General features: G+C 52.0%; 1 protein-coding gene across 1 annotated transcript; it reads left to right on the top strand.

Annotated features, from left to right (window-relative positions):
- Positions 1–45: 45 nt before the first annotated feature.
- On the top strand, positions 46–2,607 carry LOC132344539 (melanoma antigen preferentially expressed in tumors-like). Its single transcript, XM_059884227.1, has 3 exons — positions 46–377; positions 659–1,028; positions 1,713–2,607. The coding sequence occupies exons 1-3, from the start codon at positions 82–84 to the stop codon at positions 2,301–2,303; spliced, it is 1,257 nt and encodes a 418-aa protein (XP_059740210.1). The 5' UTR covers positions 46–81; the 3' UTR covers positions 2,304–2,607.
- Positions 2,608–11,429: the final 8,822 nt, after the last annotated feature.

Genomic DNA, 11,429 nt, shown 5'->3' on the forward strand with positions numbered 1-11,429 from the left:
TCCTTGGCCAGAGAAGGACCCGCCCCCACCCCTTGCTCTCTGACATCCCCCCAGGACTGGTTCCGGAGTAGGTGCTTCAGGATGGGCGTCTGGGCGCCCCCCCGCCGACTCCTGGAGCTGGCCGGCCAGAGCCTGCTGCAGAACGAGGCCTTGGCCGTCGCGGCCCTGGAGGAGCTGCCCGTGGAGCTCTTCCCTCCGCTGTTTACGGCGGCCTTTGCCGGGAGGCACACCCATGCCGTGAAGGCGATGGTGCAGGCCTGGCCCTTTGCCTGCCTCCCTCTGGGCGCCCTGATGAAGGACCACGAGCCTCATCTGGAGACCTTCCAGGCTGCACTCGACGGCCTGGACCTCCTGCTTGCTGAGGAGGTCCGCCCCAGGTAAGGTCGACCTGGCAGACTGGTGGGGCCTGGGGGTGTGAGCAAGATGCAGCCAGGCCAGGAGGATGACCTGGGAACAGGCGTTCGGGGGGAGAGGACTGGTTGAGGGGACAAAAGGCACGTGGTTCCCCCCCCCCGCCCCCCCGCAGTGTGCCTTAAAGCGGGGACCAAGGCGGGCCCGGCAGCCAGAGGATCTGTGGCGTGTGGAGTGCAGCGCCCTCGCGGGGTCCTGGTGCCCGTCGGCCCCTGCGCAGCTCAGTGTGTCCCCCTCGGCCCCGCAGGCGGTGGAAGCTGCAGGTGCTGGACTTGCGCCGCAACGCCCACCAGGACTTCTGGACCCTGTGGTGTGGCTTCAAGGCCAGCGTGTGCTCGCTGCTGGAGCCCGAGCCGGCCCAGCCCATGCAGAAGGCGCGCAGGGTGGAGGCACAGGCGGGGCTGAAGCCGGCGCGGGCCCCTGTGGAGGTGCTGGTCGACCTGTGCCTCAAGGAGGACACGCTGGACGAGACCCTCAGTTACCTGTTGAAGAAGGCCAAGCAGAGGAGGAGCCTGCTGCACCTGCGCTGCCAGAAGCTGAGAATCTTCACCATCCCCATGCAGAGCATCAGGAGGATCCTGAAGCTGGTGCAGCTGGACTCCATCCAGGACCTGGAGGTGAACTGCACCTGGAAGCTGGCCCACGAGCATCATTGTTGAAGTGGCTCCATTCTCTTCCAGTCCAAATGACAAGCATTATTTTCCTTTCCGACTTCTGAATACGTAGGAAATCCTCAGTATCAGGTTGTCGCTCTGCCTTGAACACAGTGATAAAAGCTGAGAGGATGCAGCCTAGTGTGGCCATATGAATGTGTTGCATTGATTCTCTTTGTGGCAGCTGCAGAGTCCAAGCATTAGCGGTAAATATGTTCACCGGGAAACCAGAAAAAGGAAAGAAGAAAAAAAAGGAGATGGACGGTCTGGGAACCGTCCAGGGGATATTCGGCCAGTGATGGTGTGGAACCCCAGCCCACGTCCACTGCATCCAGCCTGCTGTTGCATTCAACTAGTCGTGTCTTGTAAAACCACCCTAATTCCTGCTACCCCAATACTAATAAGCTGACGTAGGCAAATAACACTTGTTTCCTGTTTGTTTCCCACACGGAAAATAGTTCATCATTTTGTGCAGGGGGAGGTCATACCCCGGTGAGCATGACCTTCCCCCCGGAAGAGCCCCTGCCTTCCCGTCAAGAAGGGGAGAGGCCAGCCCCGAGCCAGTGAGATGCCCTGCGTTGCGGTGAAACAGGCCTCTCCTCCCCACGTCCTTCGGCCCGCCACCTCTGCCCCTGGGACTGACTGCCCTGTGTCTCCCCCAGGTGCCTGAAGACCCCTCTGGAGACCCTGTGCATCAGCAACTGCCTGATTTCGGAGTCAGACCTGACGTACCTGTCGCAGTGCCCAAGCGTCAGCCTCCTGAAGGACCTGGGGCTCAGCGGGGTCAACCTGACCAGCCTCAGCCTGGAGCCCCTGCAGGTCCTGATCGAGAGGACCTCAGCCACCCTGCAGGACCTGGACCTGGACGAGTGCGGCATCATGGACTCCCAGTTCAGCGCCCTCCTGCCCTCCCTGAGCCGCTGCTCCCAGCTCACCACCTTCCGCTTCTGCGGCAACCCCATCTCCATGTCCGTGCTGGAGAGCCTGCTGCAGCACACCGTGGGGCTGAGCAAGCTGAGTCTGGTGCTGTACCCCGCACCCCTGGAGAGCTATGAGGATGTGCGCGGCACCCTGCACCCGGGCCTCCTGGCTCAGCTGCACGCCCGGCTCAGGCAGCTGGTGCGCACGTCTGGGCGGGCCAGCACGGTCTGGTTCAGCTCCAACACCTGTCCCCACTGCGGTGACGAGATCTTCTACGGCATCTGGCCCATCCTGTGCCCCTGCTACATGCCCGCCTAGCGCAGGTCACGAGTTGCAGGCTTTGTCCCTGGCACCGGGACACTGCCACCCAGACCTCAGTGCATCTAGAAGGAAGACAAACCACAGTTTCAGACAGTTGTTCAGTGCATGGGGGAAAAGGAAAGGTGATATAGAGTGGGCGGGGAGGGAGGGGTTGGTGGTATTCTTTGGAGAGATGTGCTCCGACCAAGTTGGAAATGTGAATCTGAACTCTGGAGGCGGGGTTTTGGGCTTGGGAGGTTGTTGGCGTCATTACCCCCGTGTTGGATTGTTAACAGAGAAATAAAGGGAAGTTCAGTGTGAATCATTTGGGGTCCTCTGTCATCTGTGTCCATGATTTTCCCCTTTAAACTCGTGAGTCTTCCTGTTGGTGGTTAAATAAAAGGGCCTGAGCGTGAGTGGGGCCTAGATGCGCTCCGATAGGCAAGGATCGGCTACAGGAGTTCAGGGCCCTGTTTGCCCACTCCGTGTGGTTCTCATTTCCAGGGCATCCACGTCCTCACTCGTTTCGGAGGCTGTTCGATCTGTCGTCATAATACGAGGTGCGTCCTCAGGGCCTGCAACGAACTAAGTGTCCAGGAGCGAGCACCGCTGGAGGGGACCGTCTTCCATGGGACCCTCGCTGCTAACCCCACCCAGGCCCTGGACTCCGGCATTTTCCCCGGTGGATCCAGCAGATGCCAAGCCTCCATCTCAGCCCCCGGGCGGTGCCAAGACAGGTTCACTGTGCAAAGTCAGGCCCGGGGTCCTGGGGGATATTCACCCTCAGACCATCTGGAGCCTCTGGGAGCCAGCAGCCCGTTCCCACTTTCCCACTGCTCCTCCGTATCTGCCACTTTGGGACTCCGTGGACCGTAGGCAGCCGGGCTTCTCTGCCCAATGCATTCTACAGGCGAGAATACTGCAGTGGGTAGCCAGCCGTCCTCTTTTCCAGGACATCTCCCCGACCCAGGGATTGAACTTGGGTCTCCCGCCCCCCACCACTCATATTCCTTTCCTGGCTGCAGACCCAAACGCCTTCCAGTACATTCATCTGCTCTCAAGCCATCGACACAGAGCTGCTGTCCTCCTTCCTGGAAACCTTCCCTGCAGAAGAGGTTGAACTCATGTCCTCTGCTTCTTCGTAACCTAACATGGGAAGGCTTTTCTGTACATCTGTTGATAAGCTTCAGTGTGTTCTGCTGGACAACAGTGGTTTCTCTTCCTTCTTTTTTTTTTTTTTTCACATAAAACACATACTCCCCTTCACATGCAGGGTGGTTTGAGCACAGGCCTCGCTCTGTTCTCACGGGGTTCTGTCCCTCACAGTCTAGGAGAGAAGTAAGAGAAATCGGGGCCAGAAAGAGTTGGGCGGGGACCTTTAGCAGCAGTGGTCTGCAAGACGTGGTCCACAGGAGCAGGCTGCATCCTGGAAAATCTGGGCCGGTGGGCATTTGTTGATGGGTGGGAGTCACCTGGGAGCTGAGTCATCACCTGCATACCCCCTACCTGTCCTTAAAGTGAGCCCTCTCTAGGGACCCCGATGTAAAGAATGTGTTAAAAGTACTAAGGTGGCCACCAGAAATAGCACAGACTTAAACAAGAGGAAGCGTTTTTCTCCCGGTTCTGGAGGCCAGAAATGTAGGATCAAGGTGTTGACAGTGTGGTGCCTCCGCAGGTCTCTTTCTTTGATGTGCAGACAGCTGCATTCTCGTGTCCTCCTGTCTCTTCATGTCCAATCATGCTTGACGTCTTCTTGAGTGTCCTAATTTCCTCTTTTGTTTGTTTGTTTGTTTGTTTGTTTGTTTGATTTCCTGGGCGAGGTGCTTTGCTTCTGGGTCTTAGTTGCAGACCAGGGATTGACTTTGGGTCCTTGGCAGTGAAAGCTCTGAGCCCTAACCCCTGGCTTGCCAGGGGTCGTCCTCTCTCTTCTTATATAGACAACCATCAGATTGGACTAGGGCTCACCCTGGTGACCTCGTTTGAACTTCATCACCTCGTTAACGATACCATCTCCAAATACGGTAACATTCCAAAGTGTTGGGGGTTAGGACTTCTACAGATAGTTTTCAAACATGTATTGCTTTATTTGACTGCACCCGGTGTTAGTTGTGGCAGGTGGGGTCTTCGGTCTTCCGGGCAGCACGTGGGATCTAGTTCCCTGACCAGGGACCGCAGCCCAGGCCCCTGCACTGGGAGTGCAGGGTCTTAGCCACTGGACCATTGTGAAAGTCCCCTCAACATATGGATTTTGCAGGACACAATGAAGCCCCAAACAGGGTTGATGGTAGGGTGATTTGCCCGGCTACACATTTGCACCCTACCTGCTCCTGAGAAAAATCTGAGACCTTTAATAACGTTGACTCCCTGGTCCCAGTTGTGGAGATACTGATTCTGTGGGTGTGGAGTAAGATCGGCAGAAGCAACCAGAGCATCAGTACTTTGCAAAAGCTCTCTGGGGCTCGCTGTTTAATGTGGACACCTTAAGCAGCCCGGGCAGCACCTGGAGTTGTGAGAAACTCAGACTCTCAGGCCCTAAGTGCAACCGTTGGACGAGAATGTGTTTTTGCACAAGATACTTAGGCAATTCCTTAGATTCCCTGAGGCTTAAGAAGCACAGCCCGGGAGATTTGAGAGCGTGGCCCAAACCGAGAAGTTTGGATCCCGATCTCTGGGCTTTGCTCATACCCTACCTTCCTTCAATACCAAGAACATCCCGAAGGCCCGAGAGAGGCTGCACGTGTCCTAGAATCTCGGAAGGGTGGTGGGGAGGATGAGGCTGCCAGCTCGAGCTACAGCATCTGATGGGTTTATTGAATTACCAATAACCCGCTCCTCCCAAGGCAGGTGCTCAGTGTGTCCCATAGAGAAAAAAATGAATCGCTTTCCCTCGACCCTCAGGGTGTCCTGAAGGCGTAGATTCTTGGGTATTTTAAACATGTGCTTATTGTGGTTTGGGCTCCCGTTGTGGCTCAGCTGGTAAAGAATCTGCCTGCAATGTGGGAGACCTAAGTTTGATCCCTGGGTTGGGAAGATCCCCTGGAGAGGGGAAAGGCTACCCACTCCAGTACTCTAGCTTGTAGGATTCCACAGACTGGATAGTCCACGCCGTCCACAAGGGTCGGACACCGTGGAGCGACTTTCAGCGTCACCCTTGTGGTTTAGTTGCTAAGTTGTGTCTGACTCTTTTGGGAGCCCGGAGACTGTAGCCTGCCAGGCTCCTCTGTCCATGGGATTTCCCAGGCAAGAATACTGGAGTGGTTTGTCCTTTCTTCCTCCAGGGCATCTTTCCGACCCAGAGAATGAACCCGGGTCTCCTGCATTAACAGGTGGATTCTTTGCTGCTGCGCCACCAGACATCAAACTTTCCCACAGTATTGGAGGGTTTTACTCCCTGGGACCCGCTTCACTTCAGAATCAAGGAGGGGGGCAAACATTGCCTTTTCAGATTCCCGGGCCCCCCCTCCTCTGGCAGTTTGAGTTTCTTAGTTCTGATATGCAGCCCTGGAATCTCAATGTTTAACAAGGTCCCAGGTGATTCTGAGATTTGAGCAATCTTTAGAAGCACACGAAAGTGAAAGTGTTAGTCATCCAGTTGTGTTCGACTCTTTGCAAACCCAAGGATCCTGGCTCCCCAGGCTCCTCTGTCCGTGGAATTCTCCAGGCAAGAATACTGGAGTGGACAGCCCTTCTCTTCTCCAGGAGATCTTCCCGACCCAGGGATCAAAGCCCGGTCTCCTGTACTGCAGGCAGATTTTTTTTTTTTTTTTTTTTACTGTCTGAGCCATCAGGGAAGCCCAGCAGCATAAATAGGGAGTCACAATTTTCCTTCCTATCCCCTAAGTTTGTGCAAACCTTTTAAAATTGACATCGACTTTTTTTTTTTTTTTGTCATAAGCCTAGGTACTGCAAAGGATGTAGTTTTTGGCATACAATAAAAATAAACCCTTTAAGTACATAAAACTAGGAATTCCCGGGCAAACCCGTGGGTAGTGCTCAATGCTTTCACTCTGGCGTCCTGGGTTCAGTCCCTGGTCAGGAAACTAAGATCCTGCAGCCAGTCTCATGGGATGTCCATAAATAAATAAAACTGTTAATGCCATGCTTTCAAATATATCCAGAAGAATGATGTAAACCGCATAGAGTTGTTTTATGTATTAATTTTTATTGACTTATTTGGCTGCCTCGGGTCTTAGTTGTGGCATGCGGGATCCTTTGTCCGTTCTACTGCCCTCTGGCATGTGGGATCTTAGTTCCTTAGAACCACGGATCAAACCCGCGTTGCCTGCGTTGGAAGGCAGATTCTCAATCACTGGACCCCCAGGGAAGTCCCCAGCCTTGGGTTTTGATACTCACCAACTTTGGAGAAGGACATGGCAACCCACTCCGGCACTTTTGCCTGGAGAATTCCATGGTTAGAGGAGCCTGGCTGGCTACAGTCCATGGGGTCACAAAGAGTCAGACAGGACTGAGCAGCTAGGCACAGCACTCACCATCGACCATCTTGCTGCTAAGTCGCTTCAGTTGTGTTCGACTCTGTGCGACCCTATAGATGGAAGCCCACCAGGCTCCCCCGTCCCTGGGATTCTCCAGGCAAGAACACTGGAAGGGGCCGCCATTTCCTTCTTCAATGTGTGAAAGGGAAAAGTGAAAGTGAAGTCACTCAGTCGTGTCCGACTCGCAGCGACCCCATGGACTGCAGCCTACCAGGATCGGCCGCCATCCATGGGATTTTCCAGGCAAGAGTACCGGAGTGGGGTGCCATTGCCTTCTCCAACCAACCATCTTACAAGAGTATAAAACGAGCTCTTTCTAATGCTCAGGTGTTTATTCTTTTTTCTTGCTTCATTGAGATGTCATGGGCATATATTGTGTGAATTTAAGAGGAACACATGTTGATTTGATAAGAAAGGTATTTTTGATGTTATATCCGGTTAAAGCACTTGAGATCACGTTCATTAGCGAACTTCATTTGGGTTCTAATTCCGTGGCTCTGTTACCTTATAAGGACTGGAAATACACATATTTCTTCCCTGAAACCTTCCCTCCCCCTAAGAATCTGTGTGCAGAGGGCTGTAAAGGCAGTGGAAGGGAAAGCTTGAGATATAACCTAGGTGGCGCAAAGGGGAAGGAGAGAGAAGAGGGGGCTCGAGGGAGGAAGGGAGAAGGATGCGGACCAGGGTGTGAACTGACAGCCCTGACGTGGTTTAAGAAAGCATGAGCCCCTGCCTAAGAAAAGCTCCCGGGGTTCAGCAGGAAGATCCACAGTGAGGACAGCGGCAATCCAGGGGGTGCTGCGTCTTCAAGTGCAGATCACTTGGGAGTAGGCTTGCTTCCTGTCCCCCTCACCCTGCCCACCACCCCACCCACCACCCCAGCCCCTTGCTCCTGGAAGACAACAAGGGTTTCTTATTTGCCGCTGGAGAATTTTCTGGCATTGAAAGAGGACCCCTGCCTTTTTAGGTTCCTGACATCAGCCCGAGGTCTGTGGGAATCGCTGTGTGGACCACCTTCCCCTGCCCTTAAGCTACTGAACCCCAAATAAATAAAGATGCAGATTGAAATTGGAGATGAGGTGGTGGGCCGCTGGATGCCCGAGAGGCAAGTGGGGACTCTCACCACACTGATGTGGTGAGAAAACAGCCCCTGGCCGGGGCCCTGAAACCCCACCCACATTCATTCCTCTCTCTAGCAATTCGGTCCAAAGGTTTCTACTTGAAAGATCCTCTGGGGAAAAAGTGGTTCAGAAACCTGAGTGGAGCCTGGTTTGGATACTATGCATTGGATTAGAATGGGCTTTAAAAGGCTTGGAATCTCCTGATACAGCCTCACTGAGACAAGGCTTTTGGAGAGCCAGGTAGGACTTCCATGGACACAGGACACAGGACATGGTGCTGGTATTTCCAGGGAAATCTCTCTGTGAGGTGGAGACATAGACACTCTGGTTTCACCCTCCACTGAGGCTCAAGAGTGGGAAGTGTTTGCCCCCACTCAGTCAACTGGACTGATGAGCCATGGGGTTTGGAATGCTTCATTTTGGTCTCTGCAGCAATGAGCCTGTAAAATTTCTGCGTAGTGGGCTAGAGCGTAGCCAGGCATTAAGAGCCACGGGGTCACTGCCATTAGCAGTGTGAAACAGCCTCGGGCAGCGGCAAAGGTTCACGGCTCTGTTCCAATAAAACTTTATTTGTGACCCTGAAATTTAGATATCCTCTAATTCTCACACCTCACAAAATATTCCTTGGTTTCCCCCCCAAATTACAAAAAATGTAAAAATGTGAAACGTATTTTTAAAAGTTAAAAAAAAAAAACAAACCTAAAACATAAAACTCATTCTTAGCTTGTTGGTGGGAGGAAAAGAAACCAAAAAACAGGAGGCAAGGCAGTTTGTCAATCTCTGTCTAATTGAATTACCAATAAATAACCTGCTCCTCCCAAGGCAGCTAGCATCCCATTAGTGACTTGTGACATGTATTTAGTAGGCTGGATTCTGCTTATGAAAAAATAAAAAATTTCATAAATCTAAGATGACATCAGCTGTAAGATACAACAGCATTCTTTTTTTTTTTTTTTTTCACCACACACTTTTCCATGTGGGATCATAAATCCCTGACCAGGGACTGAACCAATGCCCCCTGGAATAGAAGTGAGGAGTCTTAAATATGGGATCATCAGTGAAGCCCCACAGCATTGTTCCTCATGCCAATATAAAATATATATTTACTGACATATGTATGGGTGTGCACTCAGTTGCTTCAGTCAGGTTGACTCTCTGCAACCCTACGGACTGTAGCGGAGCAGACTCCTCTGTCCATAGGATTCTTCAGGCAGGAATACTGGAGTGGGTTGCCATGCCTTCCTCCAGGGGTCTTCCTGACCCAGAGATGGAACCTGCATCTCTTATGTCTTCTGCCTTGGCAGGAGGGTCCTTTACCTCTAGGGCCACCATTTACGCAAAGCCAAACAAACTATGATATGCCACTGATTAATTTAGAAAGATGGTAACAAAAACCCTGTGTACAAGACAGCAAGAGAGACACCGATGTATAGATCAGTCTGATGGTCTCTGTGGGAGAGGGAGAGGGTGGGGAGATTTGGGAGAATAGCATTGAAACGTGTATAATATCATGTATGAAACGAGTCGCCAGTCCAGGTTCAATGCACGGTACTGGATGCTTGGGGCTGGTGCACTGGGACGACCCAGAGGGAGGGTAGGGGAGGGAGGAGGGAGGAGGGTTCAGGATGGGGAACGCGGGTATACCTGTGGCGGATTCATTCCGATATTTGGCAAAACTAATACAATATTGTAAAGTTTAAAAATAAAATAAAAGTTAAAAAAAAAACACACAAAAAACGTGATGGATCTGCCTTCAGAAATGGTCAAATGTAAACTTCAGAATGTCCCTTAATGGCAATGAAACGTGGTAATGTCATGGAAGCTATCAACAAATGTATTATATGGAGAGAAACTGTGTTGCAAACCTTTTATTTCAATGACCACCACCGCCCATGTCCGCATCCAGCTACATGCTGGCTGACTTTCTCCCTTGCATGCTAATTTTAAATCACGAAGTTCTGGATTTCATGAAGTGCTTGGAGAAATCGCTTCTCAGCCTTCTGGCTAAGATCAAGTGTAAGTATCTGGGGAGCCAGGAGTAAGTGGGTCGAGGCTGTGGCACAGATAAACGATGGTGTTACTAACAGTTTCTGTGTATTTATGCAGCAGATAAATAAAACGGACGGATGCCACATGTTGTTCTAGAAACAAAAATACAATAACCCAATAGCTGTGGAGGTGAATATGGCATGTGAGTTGGGGGAGGCTGTGATTTCTGATATCACGGTCAGGGAAGCCTGGCAGAGAGACTGTGGACCTAGGCAGGTCAGGAGCTGGGTGGCGGTACTTGAGACAGCACCCCAGGCAGGGGGAGCAGCACAAGTCCTGAGACGGCCCCGTCCTCTCTCCTCGGTACCCCGCGGGAGACTGGGCCCGGGAACCCTGCACCCGCAGATACCAAAATCCATGGCTGCTCAAGTCCCTTATATGAAATGCTGTAGTCTTTGCATGTAACTTAAGGGGATGCTCCCGCAGGCTTTCAATCATCTCCACATTCCTTGTAATTCCTAATACAATGTCGATGCTGTGTAAACAGTTTCAAGTACAGTGTAAATGCTCTATTTATATAGTTGCCAGCAGGAGACAGGCTCCAGTTTTGCTATTAGACCTTTCTGGAATTTTTGGAAGAATATTTTTGATCCATGTATAGAGTCTGGTGCCTTCGGAACTCACAGAGTGCAGGGAGTGAGGGGCACCCCCAAGGGACAGCTGGGGGCTCTTTTGGACATTTTATCTCGGTCAGCATTTCCGAGTGAGATCGCAGGTCTACAAACAAAATGGTGCCTGCCAGTTCTCCTGCAGAGCTGAAGAGGAGCGTTGGGGCCACCACGGGGAGACTGGGCAAAAGTGGGAGCTGGAGAAGGAAGTTTAAAACTCTCATGTCACTGAACTGAGTTTGAGATGTTTTCTTCTGTATAAAATAAGGGTGAGAATACTTATCTCAATGTTTCAGTCCATGAGTAAATCAAGTACTAATTTTGTCTTTTGAAAGAAATGGAATCATCACACCACTTGTCTGCAGAGAACACATTCCAAGACACCCAGTGGACATCTGTAACCTCACATAGTATCAAACCCTATATACACAATGTTTTTTCTATACAGACACACCTGTGATGCAGTGTGTTTAATCAAAGCACGGTAAGAGACTGGCAACTGAGTCATAGTAACAGCAAAGTGAAAGTGAAGTCACTCGGTCCTGGCTGACTCTTTGCGACCCCACGGACTGCAGCTTACTAGGCTCCTCTGTCCATGGGATTTGCCAGGCAAGAATTCTCGAATGGGCTACCATTTCCTTCTCCACAGGATCTTCCCGGCCCAGGGATGGAACCCGCAGCCTCCAGAATTGCAGTCAGACACTTGAACATCTGAGCCACCAGGGAAAGCATCATTTACCCGGAGTCACGCACACCTATGCCATTCCGAACCCCCTCAACCCACACCCCCGCCATCCACACCCCCCAATCCCCCAACCCCTCACCCCCCCACCCCCCGCCCACCACTCCTAACCCCCCCCAATCCTAACCCCC

This window comes from Bos taurus, chromosome Y, assembly GCF_002263795.3.
Source record: "Bos taurus isolate L1 Dominette 01449 registration number 42190680 breed Hereford chromosome Y, ARS-UCD2.0, whole genome shotgun sequence".
Taxonomy (NCBI): domain Eukaryota; kingdom Metazoa; phylum Chordata; class Mammalia; order Artiodactyla; family Bovidae; genus Bos; species Bos taurus.

What these genes read in the sequence shown, in the direction of transcription:
- LOC132344539 (XM_059884227.1), top strand. Translation starts at nt 82, where the DNA reads ATGGGCGTCTGGGCGCCCCCCCGCCGACTCCTGGAGCTGGCCGGCCAG. An exon ending in GCTGAGGAGGTCCGCCCCAG is followed by an intron (nt 378 to 658) that starts GTAAGGTCGACC and finishes TCGGCCCCGCAG; the next exon opens with GCGGTGGAAGCTGCAGGTGC. An exon ending in ACTCCATCCAGGACCTGGAG is followed by an intron (nt 1,029 to 1,712) that starts GTGAACTGCACC and finishes GACTGACTGCCC; the next exon opens with TGTGTCTCCCCCAGGTGCCT.